The 16,106-nt window shown below is 34.1% G+C and overlaps 2 protein-coding genes and 1 long non-coding RNA gene across 5 annotated transcripts in view; 2 read left to right on the forward strand and 1 right to left on the reverse strand.

Moving 5' to 3' along the window:
- Positions 1-16,106, forward strand: part of LOC124305225 (uncharacterized) — a 34,829-nt gene that overhangs the window by 490 nt on the left and 18,233 nt on the right. The gene's annotated exons all lie outside the window — the stretch shown is intronic.
- Positions 95-6,593, forward strand: LOC124305213 (peroxisome assembly factor 2). Its single transcript, XM_046764368.1, has 6 exons — positions 95-1,279; positions 1,417-1,902; positions 1,990-2,216; positions 2,335-2,743; positions 2,881-3,186; positions 3,617-6,593. The coding sequence occupies exons 1-6, from the start codon at positions 844-846 to the stop codon at positions 4,240-4,242; spliced, it is 2,490 nt and encodes an 829-aa protein (XP_046620324.1). The 5' UTR covers positions 95-843; the 3' UTR covers positions 4,243-6,593.
- The window catches only part of LOC124305214 (E3 ubiquitin-protein ligase CBL), a 31,511-nt gene continuing 25,803 nt past the window's right edge, over positions 10,399-16,106 (reverse strand). For 2 of the 3 annotated variants that reach the window (XM_046764370.1, XM_046764369.1), the window contains exons 6-7: positions 11,805-12,069; positions 10,399-11,624 (exon numbers count right to left, since the gene is read on the reverse strand). In XM_046764370.1, the coding sequence (XP_046620326.1) occupies positions 11,110-11,624; positions 11,805-12,069 (780 nt within the window). In that variant the 3' untranslated portion in view covers positions 10,399-11,109. Of the gene's footprint in view, positions 11,625-11,804; positions 12,070-16,106 lie in introns of those variants that run through there. The other variant, XM_046764371.1, reaches the window with a different exon arrangement.

The raw sequence follows: 16,106 nt of genomic DNA on the forward strand, positions 1-16,106 counted from the left end.
GACTTGCCTATGCACAGGCGAATGAAATCTCCCTATTCGCGCATCGGCAAAACGATGCCCGTTATGAGTTGATAAAATTCAAATCGTGGATAAAATGTCTGCCATCCCATGTGAAATAATTTAAATACGTTCGTTGGTTCATTGAAGGAAAAAAGAGAAATGTGAGAGAATTCACGAGAATTAGTCACCCGATGCGTTGATTGAAGAATATATCCTCAGTCAACGCCCGCTGTAAGGCAAAGGCGAAAGGAAGCATCTATCCTGCATTTGCTGGCAGTTATGATTTTCAGTTCTCATGAAACTTCACTTAATTTCAGCACGATTTCAGTATCAGATTAACTGTGTTTTGTTATTAATGGATCCGCTTGTCAAGTGCGTGATGCCGTTTGCATAAATTTGGATATTACAAACATAAAATAATGCTGCGCATCTATATTTCGCATCCCATATTTTTACCGATTTTGTGTCTACGCCAGTCCTGTTTACGCAATTAAATTGGACCTGTGCATACTGAGGTTAGGCCGAAATTTCAGTTGAGGTTATGTTTGGTCTATGTTTTGATTTCGCGTTATCGGGTGTCAAGGGTCATATTGCGTGATTAAAATGTTTGGAATATGTTACTCCGAAGGCGCTCATCAAGTCCTAAACTCGCTTTTGCAAGATTTCTATCTGCTATACTTTCAAAGGTATTCCAGGTCCGAGCATAACCTGAAAATATCAATTATCTTATGAAAATATTGTAGTTCAAGTGGTACAAAATTCAGCTAATTACATTACGTCGAACAAATCGAACAATTTTTTCAATATTCTCTTCTGCCTCTTTATTACGAAATCAAAAAAAACATGGTCCTCTTCGATTACAATCTCAAAAGATTAACATTTGTTACTCGGATATTGATGAATCGCGATATCCGATTCATTTTACCATTGATAATGGCTAACTACACACGTTTGCAACTTTTACGTCTTGTGAAAATGAACTTAAGAGTAAAATCCATTCCTGATGAGGCTCTACAGCTCTTTATTGGCAGAGAATTATCATCTACGACCAATTACGTCGATACCTATTCGTGCATTTTAGCTAATGCCAAGCTAATTAATGTCTCGACTATTTCGTGGTATTATGTGTGCTATACATCTTCTTTGAAGAAATACAAGGTGACAATTATTCCAAGTAATCATGCTAACACCGATGAGCTTGTGATGTCAGAAACGATGAAGTTCAACATACAGAGTTATCTAAGCGTGACAGACTTTGAATCAGATCGATATTTTATAAGTAAGATATTGTATACTTCTATTTTATTATATCTAATCAGTTAGATCGCACAGAAGTTAAGGCTTGAAAGTGTTATTTTCCAAACTTTTCCGACCCATTATATCGTCTCCTACTTAACAGTCTTGTTACACTTACAGTCGCAGCCTCAGATCCTGATCAAGGGATTGCAGAAGAAGCTGAGATATCTTTAATATCAAATCCGTATGAATGTCTAGAAGATTTGGTCGATACTTTACTGCATAATTACTTTTCTGAGGCTCGATATCTGAGGGAAAATGACGTCTTCTCCATTGATATAAAAAACTTTGCACCCAGCTTCCAGTTCCTAGTGGCTGGTAACAACTTCAATGCAGTTCTCTTCAAAGTCAGACATTTGAATGTTGATAAGCTCACTCAAAATCCACGGAAAGGGTGTTTTATCGTACGAGGCATAACTAGTCTGGTTCAAAAATCAAATATCCATAGCTATATTCCACGCCGGTATCTAATCTCGGCTTATAAATTCGAAAATGGGTTATTAGATGACAACAAAGTGATGGACTCTTTTTTGAGCAATTGTCCACCAGCGTTGGAAGAGCCTTTGAAATCGCTTACAGCTTGTATTTCGCCTTTCATTCAGCACGGTGAGTTTGAAATAAACTTTTGACTCGTCTCAGGTGGAAAGCAAACATCATTAGGTGTGACTTTTATCCTGATATCGAAATTTTCAGATAGTTTTGTTGATGTCCGACCAGTCTTTCTTGTGGAGGGGTCCGAAGGAAGTGGGAAATCTAATTTAGTACGAATTACTGCGGAGAGGATGGGCCTCAATTTATTGAAAGTCGATTTTTCTGACGTGCAATCTTTGACCAGCGCCCAAACAGAGGCAAAACTTAGAATAGTTTTCCACAATGCACAAAATTGCGTACCGTGCATTTTAATGCTTAGTAACATTCAGGTAATAATTACATCGCCTCAATAGCTGATGCTTCTGATCGTGTTCCAAATTGAATGACGCTCTTAGTCGACCCAATCTTGATCAATTTCCAATACTCACCAATAATTTCGTCTTGTAGATCTTTGGTAAGGATGGAGAGGGTAAAGAAGACGAGCGAATAATATCCTCATTTGATTCCGAGTTAAGAAATTTGTACAAAGTGGGCTCTAAGTACCCGTTGATTGTAGTCGCTACTGCTGATACTTCGAGAATACCTGCTAGTTTGCAGCAAGTCTTTATAGAAACTATTTCTATGGAACCTTTGAGTCAAAATCAGAGATTTGAAACTCTGAAATGGCTTTTGGCCTCTAAGGGGTTCAGAATCAAAGTAGATCTATCCCATGTCGCAGCTTTATGCACAGATTTTGTACTCGCCGATCTGAACGCCTTTGTTCTCCACGCAGCCAAAATTAGAAGCAGATTTTCATCTACCGAGACTGGAATTTCTGAACTAACATTAATGCAGGACGATTTTTCAAAGGCTCATGGTAATCTCTCCTTCAGTATGAATTTATCAAATGATCAAAGGAACTATGCGTTTAAAAAACTCTCAGTTTTCCATATCTCTCATCATCTCTGTTTGGACTTCCCTAAATCAGACAATTTCGTGGGTTTTGTTATTCAGAATACATGCAGTCGAGGTATTCGGATTGGATAGGTGCGCCGCGAGTACCAAAAGTCTATTGGGAGGATATAGGAGGCCTGGCAGATTTAAAAAGTGAAATACTGCGAAGAATAGAGCTACCGTTGTTGACGTCAGATAATGTCGGACTCAATAGAACTGGTCTGCTTTTATACGGCCCTCCAGGGACTGGGAAAACTCTTTTAGCTAAGGCAGTCGCGACCGAGTGTCAAGTTCACTTTCTATCTGTGAAGGGACCTGAATTATTAAACATGTACGTCGGGCAGAGTGAGAAAAATGTCAGACAAGGTAAACGGAGCGAATCACTTTGTCGCAAACTTACTGTCGACAATTTGCATTCTTTTCCTGAGTCTTACACACGTTCCAGTAATCTACACACTATAGCTGTATTATCGTAAGACGGTTCATTCATAGCAAGAAATGCTAGAGGACGTTAATTGTATCTTTGAAAACCCTCGTGGGGAAAAAAATTAAATTGTTCGAGGTCCGAAAGATTTCTCACAAAATACTCCATCGAAACTTTGAAGTTCGTTTTTATTTCCCCAAGAACAATTTTCAAATCTTTTGATTTGTACTTTTTGTTCTTCGGAAGATTTCAAATCTCGTATAGAACAGTATTTTTTTTTCGTGTAACAGTCTAATATCATTTATCGCATACAAAGAAAAACATCGATAAATAGTATACATTTTTTTAGAGCGTTATAATGAATTGTTGCAGTATTCGAAAGAGCAAGAGCATCGGCGCCATGTGTGATATTCTTTGATGAGCTAGATTCACTGGCGCCAAATCGTGGAAAAAACGGAGATAGCGGAGGAGTGATGGATCGTGTTGTTTCGCAACTGTTAGCTGAAATAGATGGATTGGGAAGTAAAGGAAGCGTGTTTGTCATTGGGGCAACAAATAGGCCAGATTTAATTGATCCAGCACTGCTAAGACCCGGAAGATTTGACAAATTGTTATACGTGGGAATATCGTCAGACAAAAAATCACAGCTGAGTATATTAAAGGCACTGACTAGATCATTCAAATTCTCTGATAACGGTGCTGAACTTGAACAACTTGTTGAAATATTACCGGACAATTTAACCGGCGCCGATTTGTACGCAGTTTGTTCAAATGCCTGGCTTTTCGCAGTGCGTAGAAATTTAGAGAAACTCGATAATAAGAATCATACCGATCAAGAGGTGAAAGATGATAATGATAGTCTCGTGGATCACAACAAAGTTGTTGTGACCAAAGATGACTTTTTCAAAGCAGCCAAAAATATCACACCTTCCGTCGGTAAAGATGAATTAAAACGTTACGAAAGATTAAGATATGAATTAAGTCCTACAGTTAGGTAGATTTAAAAATGAAATTATTTTTCCACCCAGTATAAAACATGCACGTGACGTCCACCATTCTCCAGGGTGATATATTTTCTTTTATCAGAAGCACGATGGCACAAGAATTTAATGTGGCAATTTAATTCCTATCTATGTTATGTATTATAGCCTTGTCTTCCGTACTGATTATTACATCCCATATCACTGCTCTAATTGAAAAAGAAGCGTTACGATGAGGCTTATCGAAATCAGTCTTTGCCCTGTCCACTCAGGCATCTTGTGACAGACCCGATAGAATTTCCTGAGAGATTATGCCAAAGCATGAAATCATGTACAGAGGCACATGTTACGGGTAAATAGTCAAAGGGTCCCATAATTAAACGTCTTGTAACGCACCAATCTTTATCTCAGCTTCCAATTTTTGTACATCATAAGGAATATATAATTATAATCTTCATGTATTGGTAAATTTTAATTAAAAAAAAAAAATCTGCACTACGTATTTTGATGAGTTATCATCCATGTGTACAGAAAAAGAACGGTTCGCAGAGAACTAAAAATAAGTCGAAAAGCGACGTTGAGTCAGATAAATTAATCCTAAAGGAAAAGGAGAAAGAAAACCAATACGTACAAGTTTTTTAATTTTACAATTTATCACGCAGTGATCTATACAACTATACGTAACAAAATTTTTGTCATGTTTACTGAATATGTAGAGTATTTTCATTGTCTTATCGTTTTTTGGTCTCAGATACAGTTTTTTTACAGTATTGAAACATTTGATCGCGAATAATTACAGAGTAAATGCATAACGGATCGTTAATACTGCGCAAAAAATAAATATAAACATATTATAGGTATATGGGTATAGATATGTACACGTATTGCAACAATATAATGTGATTAAAGAAAATAAAGTTTATATACACGAACACATAAGATAGGATTCATTATTGCGATGACAATAAATAAAAATGTTCGAACAATACCGACAATGAACAAACAAACAAACAAACAAACAAATGAATGATGATGATAGCGAAATTAAGGAAAATAACAAAATTGATAAACAAGTATTAATAGATGTGGTTAATAGGACATTATATTATTATGTACACCCTTGGAGAACGTGATATAATTAAAATTATCTGTTTCTCTAAGAGAAGTTCAATTAAAGTATCAAGCTTAATTGGACATGAACGTTGTAGACTAATTAGGTATATTTAAACCGACGATATTACAAAGGTTCAAGGAGCAAACTGTACAATTCGAGTCTTGCACGCCCACACATATTTTTGTAACGTTCTCATAAATGTTCATCAGATCGAATACAATTTCATATTGTTGACTGACTCGGAAAATTTTTAATAACGTCCTAGAGATTGTCCGTAATTTGAATATTTTTAAACTGATATTCTAAAGTGTTTCATTAAAAATCACCGAATACATATCTGATTTGAAACGCTTTAATTCAATATTGACAAAAGAACAATGAGACTTGGATGCAGTTGATTTTAAACCCACAGCCTGTTATTCGAGAGAGTAACATAATTTTGAAAAGATCAGATATAATTTTTTGACCTTTTTGATCGTTTAGATTTCTGAATTATCTGATATTCCAGAGTGTGAAAATTTTCCCTGTCACCTTTTCCAATGTTCACAATAAAGTTTAGAATATTGGGTGTGTTAAATTTCTCGTAAACAAACATTCGCGAAACCAATGTCGGTAAATAAATAAGTAAATAAACGATTAAGCCAGTTGTAACATCCACGTTATACGCGCAACAGCAGCAGAACATTGACGGTTTTCTTTGTATTCATAGGAAATCGTTATAATTGTGTGTAACTGCTAATTGTACAGTTTGATTTTTGTGAAAGATGAGAAACACAGATTTTGAATTGAAATCCGCAGACGAGCAAAGTCCGCGAATTAATTAACGCCCCGACAAGTGACCCCTTTGCGTCGAGATTCAATAATTAGCTGGTCACAGTTACTCTCTTCTTACGAGGACAACAATCTTCTCTGTATATTGGTTGTAATTTCAGTACTGAGCTCTTGGAGTAGGCTTGAAAGTACACCGTTTACTCTGTCATTTTAATTATTACTTGAGATTATGCTATTAATAACAAACTTAAAACCACTTCGAGACTCGTCGAATTCAAGTTTACAAAAGGCAGTGTAGCTCGTGTATGGAGTCAAGTTGACCCGATGCGAGAATATCACAGAAAAATCGAACGCAGTTATCAATTCGTACCAGGAATTTTAAAATCCTTAGGGTAAGCCGTAGAACAAATAATTCTCACACCACTCCCGAGCTCCCTCGTGATTCGTACAGCACCATGGATAAACTACAGGGCTTTTTGTCTTCTTTGCACATCTTTGGCATATGCTTTCAGTCTGTAATTTAAATACATAAATGCGTCGGGATATTAGTTAATCAATTATCCAACAGGCCTCTTTTTTTTTCAAATTGCAAATCATGTTCACTGTTCACGTACCTCTGGAGTGCAGGATTTTCGACTTGAATCCAAAAATGCGGGTTCTCCGAGCGGGTTTATAGTCTGACCTATAGTGGGCTTCCCGTTTGAATCTTCGAAGAGCAGTAGCGTCAGCAGAAAAACGGTTGTGCAACTAAACTGTGTGTTTAAATCAAATGCATCAAATTACAAGATTGATCAATAACCTTTAGAAGCCAGGCTTATATCACGGTACTCGGTCATCTTACATCTTCTGTTACGGTAATTCAGGAGAATAGGAATAGCGTCGTTTCTGCGAGCTATTAAAATTCTTTCCTGTCTCTGTTCAAATCGAAATATAGACCAGAACTAATATTATTTGTTTGCTAGTAGTTTCTATGCTAGGCAAACGTTATTATTAAACATTTATGACAAATTTTCTTCATTTCTAAGATCAATTCTATTACTTGTAATAGCTCGTTTGTTCTTGACCCAAGAACCGCTTCATGGACATAGTTCACAGTGTCTAAGCAGTGGCCTAAATTCGCTCGTTGCCGAGCTGATACCAGACCATATAGCATAAATATAATTTTGGACTCTGGATCTAGACTATTCAACTATACGATTATATCAGTTATCGTCTGAACAAAGTTTCAAACTTTGTCGTTCTTTGTTCACATGCATTTCTGATTGAAGAAGTTTTCTCTTTATTTGTTTGCACTTTCTATGTCAATTTTTCAACTGCATATACAATAATTCCAAAGCAATTACGACTATCAATTAATTTAACGCGTCTAAATCCAATGTAAAAATGAGAATTCGATTTTTTGAATTAAACAATTAACAAAAATACAGAAATCCATAATTTCCTATTGAGTGGAAATCTTAAGGCCTTTTTGCCATCACTTTATCCTATTGGTACTATTTTGCTTGCGTTCAGTCTATAGATTATCGAAAAATGGTTTAAAAGTAAAATGCACTTACTCTTAGGGTATTGGAAATCATGACGATATTATACTCTGGCAGCAAGACGATCCAAAGCTTGAAAGCGCTTGAGTATAATAATATTCTATTACTTATCAGTCCTGAGACGCGGATACATATAATAGCAACCCCCTCTACCGCGTCTTAAATAATTAATAAAAACCAATCGCCAACAGAGAACATCTTCGCAGTGTTAGTAATAACACTTTGATAAAGTAACACCACGTCTATCGAGTGTCTACCCTAGGTTAATTTTTCTTTTTATTTGGTCAGTTTTTTTTTTTTCATACTTTTTTACTTAGTTAGACAAACGTGCGTATCTTTACATTGAATTTTAGTCGACGCCAATTAGAAATAAAACTCCAAAATTTCATTTGCAAATGTCATCTACAACCATGTCTCATAGCACAGATTACTTTCAGAGATCGGTTGCAGTCAATGTACTTTTAAAAAATCCAAAGGTTACAGTTATCGAAGCGAGTCGTTAACACAAATCATTTCCTCCGCACGTGCCTTTCTTATGTTTTTTTTTCTTTCTTTTTTTTCTTCTTCGTCTCGTTTGGATTTCAAAATATTCTCTTCGGTCATCTTTGTACTTTGTTTTTAACCCCTCCCCCCCCCCTCCTCATTTCCGCTGTCGTTCGCAGATGTCTTGTATCTTGCGTGCCAGCAAAACAAAGTTCACGAACATAGTATTTCTTTCTGGAAGATGAAACGTTCTAAAATTGTGAATACGAGTCATTAGATTATAACAAGTAAATAATATTAGTGGTAAATGTACATTGTTTTATTTCGGAGTATACATAAAAGAATAATTTATGCAGCCAATAATAATAATGATAATAATAGCGATAATAATAATATTAATAATAACAAAATTAATAGTTTATGATTAACTCTACATTGCTATAACCACGCAGGTGTGTAGGTAAGTATAACGTAGCGCACCACACGATTAGTAATACGGGTAATTATTACTTGCTAGTGTTTCACAAATCACGTATCGATTAGCCTGAGATCTTATATCGTGATACCGGCATACGTTTACTCAGGGATTTTTTAATTATTTTATTTTAGACCTCGTGTGAATTATTAAATCGTATTGCGTGTAATATGTAGATAACATGCGCAAGGTAGATGATTAAAAATAGTTTTACACGGTACTAAACGCGTCCAATTGGTATAACGGGTATTATAAACGTTAAAAGGGAATATTCAATGTAGAAAAATAGGGTAGGGTATAGATAAGCTAATTGTAAGTTCACTAATCGATTAACATTATTATTACTTGTTTGTTTCTTTTTTTTTTTTTTTGTTCTTTCACCTAAACTTTACGTATAATTTTTCAGCAACAATCGGATTAGGTTAGTTTATAACTATCAAACAATCAAGTCCACACGGTCTGACATAATATTTTTTTTTTTTGCCATTCGAATGAAAATATAATTACGGAGGAAACTAGTGTGAAATTTAGGGATTTAAAATACAGCGTGTGTTGTTCAGCTAGTTTTTAATGGTTGGTGTTTATATTTTTTGAATTTTTTCTCGAAATTTTCTCATCAAATTCTAATTTTATTCAAACTACATGACTAAAACAATTACATCGTAACGACGATTTCTTTGGGTATGCTAAATAAACCCCTACCAATTATTTGGGTATATCAACGAGTCCTGTATGATTATTGATATTACATTTATAATAAAAAAATTTTAGCCGTACGATATAGCTGTTGAATTATCTTTACGGCTGTCGGGAAGTTTTCTTTTCTTTTTTCTTCTTTTCAATTATTTTTTACCTGCGTTTGTGCCCAGAAAACTTGTATCAAATTTGTGGTCGAGTTTCTATAACTAATGGTTTTTGAGCGAGAAATTTCGAAGACTTTATTCCATGCATAAGTTTGAAATGCTCTTTTCTCTTTAATAATTTATCAAAGACGTTGTGTTATTATTTAAAAATCTATAACAATTCGTATAAAAGTGGCGAGAGAAAAAAGAGAGAAAAAAAAAAAATAACGGTCGTAAACAGTTAGCTTTCTGTAATGCTTGTACGATTATCAACTTACGCGAGGTAGGAAAAGAAAGTAGTATGTCGGTTAGCGATTTTTATTCAAATATATAACAAAACTAAAATCTTAGTAAATTTTCCAAAGTCTACAGACTTTAAGGATTTAAATCTAAGACTGGCAAGAACTGAACTGAAGGGTGCAGGGATTAAACGAAAGTAAACGAAATAATACTGATGTTTAACTTTTTTTTTTTCCTAAAACACCTTACTGATCGTGTTACACGTGAAGTTGTAGGTACGAATCGATTCTAAACGAATAGTTCTATTTCGGGTCTTCAAACTAGACGCTGATTATCTCTGTACGTATTAAACTCTGAAGGAAATTACACACATACGCAGAAATACTACGTGTACGGATATATTATAATTTCAGTCTACGCAGAGTTAATAATTGTATATGTATGTTTAGTTATTACGGGCTTTAAATCTAAATTTCTATTATACATAGTTTACTTTTCTCGGTATTCGTTCTCTTCATCCCTAGATATATATTTGTATTAACTATTGCTATACTAACTGCGCATGATTATCTTTATAATCATACCTAGAGACATATATATCTATATAAATATGACAAAATGATGTACGTTTCGTACGTATTACATAAACATAAATATCACATTTGACGTTGAATAGTTTAGAATAATAAATAAATATAATAATTAAAATTTTATGCAGTACGATCGATTTATTAAAACTGATGTTGTTTGTTTTTTTTTCTATCTCTTTTACGTTTACATTTGTCCTCTAGTGAGACATAATCTCATGTTTTAAGAACCTTGGATGAATACGTACAAACAAGTCTCGGAATACAAGTGAGAGAAAAGAAACAATTATTTTTAAATCTGACATGAATATATAAAAAATAAGCATAAAATGTAACTCTTCTGTGTTCACCAATTATATCTTCAAATATTGATCATCAACGTTCGGCTTGTTGTTCGATAAGTTTCAATGAATACTTAATAAATAACGCTAATTTATTAAATTCAACTGTGCAGATGTATAATCTTTCATTTTTATAAATCTTGCAAAAGTTTCGGAACAACCAATCACGAAAGCACACCTCTGTCAACCGATAGGAAACAGTGAACAATTAAAACTTCTGAATCTTTGAGAGGAAACCATCTTGAAAATGTTAATTATTGGTAAATTAAGACTAATCGTTTGCCGAACGCTCCAATACAGTTCGGATATGCCCTTCAGACCAACTCGTCATGGTTTTTGTTGAGTTTTCTTTTTACTCTCAGTATAGAACGAAACGGTAATAATGTATTGAAAATACTATAAACAATAAATTCTGACTAACAGCGCGACAATATATAAATAACAAAGAAAACTAATAAGTTTAGTTAACGTATTTAAATCTTTGTACCTGGTTAAGAGTTTGACTTTGTGGCAAATTCGTGTAGAATATCGCGAGCCATTTCTAAATCGTTTCTGGTTATACCGAGCGCTCGTATCACCGCATCTTGTGCAAATCCCAGGGCAGTTAATCTCGATATATGCTCAATGTTTACGTTTTCATACGCCGCAGCTTCCGCCTTCCCAATTGGTCCGCCGGCCTCGTCTCTTCCTTTCATTAGGGCCGACAGCCTTGCCCTGTTCAATTCTACATTTATATTTTTAACAATATGCTGCCGCGTGCCAGGTATTATTATCGTATTCTCATATTGATGGTTTTGCGTATCGTGCATATCTTTTAGCAACTTTGGAGGACGTGGCGCTGATAAGGGCGGAGGGACCGGAGGTACTGACAACGCGTGGCGACTAGCCTTTTCAGGTAGAGCTGGTGGCGCTCGATATGGACGAGCATATGGTCGTATTATCACCGGAGGTATGGGACTCGGTGAAGAAGCACGATGCAGCATATCGTATCTCGCTTCTGTGTTCACTGATTGAAAAAGTAAAACAGAAATAAAGTGTCACGCTCAATTACGATGGTTGAAAATGAAATTGATACCTATTGAAAAAAAAACTCTCATTGATTCGATGATTGTAAAATATCTGGCAAATATTGGGTAAGACAATCGGTGTCAGTATAAATAACGTATTAATCTTTTTTCGTATCTACCTTGGTTGTTTTGATGACTTTCACTGAATGTTACTACGGTGACGAACGGAGGTGGCGGCGCATTTTCCTTTGGCACGGTTAAGTGGCGGGTGTTTCGTGGTTGACTTATCGGTGTTGGGGATGGCGAGGGTCGTCTGGGTGGTAAAGGAGGACTGGGAACAGCCCTCCTCGGCGGCAAAGGAGAGCCCATGGAGCTGAAATCGTCCTCGTCGTCAGACTCGTCGTAGATCAGACCACAGTTACCGTTGCAAATTTCCATTATATCCTAAAACAGCGGAACTGGATAAGCTGAAGGTTTAGCAAACGTGTTACTCCTTACGAGCGAAAAGTTTAACCAAACCTTGTAGATTAGAGATTGAAAAACAAAACAAAAAAAAACTAGAAAACCAAGTAATTCCAAATCGTTCTTTGAATAAGGTATGAGTGTTGAAAGAAATAATATTTGTGATTAATTTGGTGTGCTACTTTGACCAGGGAAATAGCAATTATCTTTTACTGTGTATTTGTGTAGAAAAAAGTTGAAGAAATTTGGTGTTTCTCAAGTGGCTGATGAACTTTGTAGCTTAAAAGATGAAGAAAATAAAAAATAAAAACATACAAATAAGTATAACTAGCATTCAAGCCACAGGGAAATAATGATAATAATAATATTAATAATAATAAAGAACAAAGCAAAATAGCGAAATAGATGATAAAAGTGCGCTTGACTGCAGTTTCTCTCACTGCGATTATCATGAATGAAAAATTTCCAACTAGTAACAGAAAGGCTGGAAAAAGCTGTTATCGATGTATAAAAAAGTACATGTCGGATCAGGATAAATGTCTGTAAAAATTTTGCAGACAGTAAAGTGCTACGCTCAAATGTCAAATGAGTTAAATTGACTTGCGCTAAAGTTTTTTGATTATTGCGCAAAACAATCCGACGTGCAAAAATATTCTTGAAGTCAAATTTTAGTTGTGAATATTTGTGTTGTCTGGTACAGCAATATGATACAACAACACTGCGATCGATACGAGTTCCAATATACAATAATTACATTGAAAGACAAGCTACAAGCTAGGGTCCTTCTAAATGCGATTGACCACTTACCTGATGGATTAGATTCAAAATCTCGCTGATCTTTTTTAGTACAATACACGTACATTTTCCAATTAGTTCTTTTCATGCAGCGGGCAGAGCATTTGGACCCAGCAGACAACACAGTGTGAAATAATAATAATAATAATAACAATAATAATAATAATAACAATAAAAATGATGATAATAATAATAACGGTTTGTTTTTTAGGGCTTGAAAAAAAGTAAATAAAAATAAGACAAAAGAAAAACATGCGGGGCAATCGAATGATCAAAAATTACCATTACTGCGGAATATATGTCGCTTTAGATCCATTGCTGGCAATTACAATTGACGAGTGGGGGTCAAGACTCGGATGGGTCAATATTTCGAATGGTCGATATATTGATATTTCAAACATGCGAAAATAAAATAACTAGATAGAATAACTGCTGATCAGCGAGATTTTCAAAAATCAAGGTTTCGAACAATTCATCTTTCGTTTTTTTATTTTCGCATGTTTTAAATTTCGATATATCGTTCATTCGAAATATTGATCCTTCCTAGTTTAGACCCCCGTCCCTATTGATGAGAACAAGATTGTATCGAGAAAAGCAAACACTTGTACAATATTTCGGTAATATACACTGCAGTACATACATAGAAGTGTATAAATAAATCAAATCATTTTGCAAAACCAGAAGTGGAGTTTGCATTCAAGTGCAGCACAGGATTAAATTCAACTAGTTATCGTTAATAGTTAAAGTAATAACGATAATGATAATGATAATAATAATAATAATAATAATAATAATAATGATAGTTTTATTTAAAAATTCTTTGAAGATACCTAATATTTTACAATAATTAGTCAGTTGAAAGATTAACAGGGGAAGAAACAACGTGAAAAAAAATAAAATTAAAGATCTAGGGAGACATAAAAAAAAAAAAAAAAAAAAAAAAAAAAAAACTGGGTAGGTACATCAGAATAATCATCACTAAATTTATTCGTACTCGGCAAATATCCTATAATAGTAATCAATGGTGGTTTATTATAAATTGTAATGGCAAGGAGGATAGACGTTTGTACCTGAATCATAAATTATAGCGATACACACATCTGTGCGTTTATTGTACAAATAATCTTACGTCAAGCTAGCAAAAAGCGTAATTATATTGAAAGCTCTTTTCCTTGCAATGAGAAAAGTAAGTGTAAAAAAAAAAAAATAGTAAAAAATTGATTTTCTTGCAAAGCTTTAAAATTTTTGTACATGCACAGGCGTATATTCGAAGTATTGAAAGATTTCCCATCAAACCGTTTGTTCGACAGTTTCAATTATTTTTTTTATTTTCAATCTTTCCACCTCGATTTGCATTCGGTTTTATAAACCCCCGACTTTCAACACTCATCATCGAGATATCGTGCCTGCCAACAGATCGTTTGTATTGAAACTGATGTAGTGTCATTTTTTCGAATCATTTCAAATCCCGATTAACTTATAAATTTTCGTTAATTGTTTCAGTTATAACAAATGTACGATACACGATATCTCTTGTACTCATAGTTATTTGTACAATAAATCAATTCACACGCCGGCTATTGTACCGATTTTACGTATTTGCCAAGTAGTCGTGAAATTGTACCTATGAAGTGGAACAATTAATTACTAACAACGTCTCTGAGAAGCCTAGATTTTAATAATACTTATATTTCATAATTCATAATAATTTATATACGTATATTTATATTTATATATAATATAATTATCTATATCATATACCTAAGGGAATTCTGATATATTTCATTGTTTCACTTTTATTTTTTCGTGTTCGGTTTCTCTTTTTCTTTTATTTTCTTTTTTCTTTTTGTCCAATGAGCAATAATCGTCGATATTAAATGCAACGAAATATCGATTAATCATCAGACCGTTGACGTTAATTGGATTATGATATAATAATGATTGGTTAAATATATAGAAATATAATCGAAGCATCTTTTAATCACTGTGTGTTCATTAACGCGAAATATCGAATTGTGTATTCGGAATCGCGTAAAATCTCGAATCGAAAATATCGACACGCCTGCACTCAAAGATCAATTTTTTCTGTTCTTTCGTTCCCAAGAATTTTTTCTTTGTAATGTAATGCTGTTGTAGACTTTCTGAGACAAAAAACAGCGCGATAGTTACAATAATCATGATATTATTGTTAACAATGATAATAATCATAAAAAGCTATTCAAATTGTCAAGTGCATTAATTAAAAAAAAAAAATTGAAATGATCAGTGCGCATAACAGTATAAAGAAGCCAATGAGAGGATAGTTTTTGGGATGCATTGAGACGGATTCCACCTTGGATGAAATTAAATAAAACTGAAGAGTTATTAAAAAATTTTGCAATTTGATGCTTCCAATTTGTAAGTTACTCAATAATATAAAAGCGGATGATCAAAATCTGAATATATCGTGGAAAATATGCACATGAAGGAACGAAGTACCGAAGCAACGAAAAAGCAGGACTAGGCACAGCAATTATTTAAATACATCATTGAGGATAATTTTGTGAAAATTTCAGACGAACTATTTACAAGAGATGTGTGTGAACGTGATGAATGTTTCAAAAAAATATCGAAATGAGGAAAGAATATCCGAGGATAGGAAAAAATGGAAACACATCTCGACGTTACAAAAATGTGATAATAAAAAATCGATTTCAATTGCTGTAAAGTAGAAAATGGTAAAAAATGTTAAGATTTGAAAAGGTAACAGTCGAGATTGAATAAATTTTAATTCATACGCGTCTAGCAAAACCAATAATGATGAAACTCAAATATGTACAGAATTCGTATATAACGATACGGTGTGAAATTTTTTCAATGTCAACATCCGGTCTAAAATTTGATGAAAAAAAAAAAGACTGACTACATCGTTGACTGATTGTAAACTTCCAACTCAAGACAAATTTGAAGTTTGATACCAGCGCAATTAAAAATTGTTAAAAAAAATCCACCAGGGCGTGTATATTTTGTGTTTTGAATAGCTAGTTCAAAGAGAACTGGAAGTAAATACGACACTCCTTTATTTCTCCAATATCAAAATTCACGGCAGGTATGAACTGTCTTTTTGATTCTGTTACTTTGATTATAAATATCTTTCAATTTTTACCTCATTTTGAATGAACTTAAAAATCAATGTCACCGTTCTTTCCTTATCCAAGATGTTGAAAAATCACTAACAATAATTT

Source organism: Neodiprion virginianus, chromosome 5 (assembly GCF_021901495.1).
Source record: "Neodiprion virginianus isolate iyNeoVirg1 chromosome 5, iyNeoVirg1.1, whole genome shotgun sequence".
Taxonomy (NCBI): Eukaryota; Metazoa; Arthropoda; class Insecta; order Hymenoptera; family Diprionidae; genus Neodiprion; species Neodiprion virginianus.

What these genes read in the sequence shown, in the direction of transcription:
- LOC124305213 (XM_046764368.1), top strand. Translation starts at nt 844, where the DNA reads ATGGTCCTCTTCGATTACAATCTCAAAAGATTAACATTTGTTACTCGG. An exon ending in TTCGCCTTTCATTCAGCACG is followed by an intron (nt 1,903 to 1,989) that starts GTGAGTTTGAAA and finishes CGAAATTTTCAG; the next exon opens with ATAGTTTTGTTGATGTCCGA. An exon ending in TGAGAAAAATGTCAGACAAG is followed by an intron (nt 3,187 to 3,616) that starts GTAAACGGAGCG and finishes GAATTGTTGCAG; the next exon opens with TATTCGAAAGAGCAAGAGCA.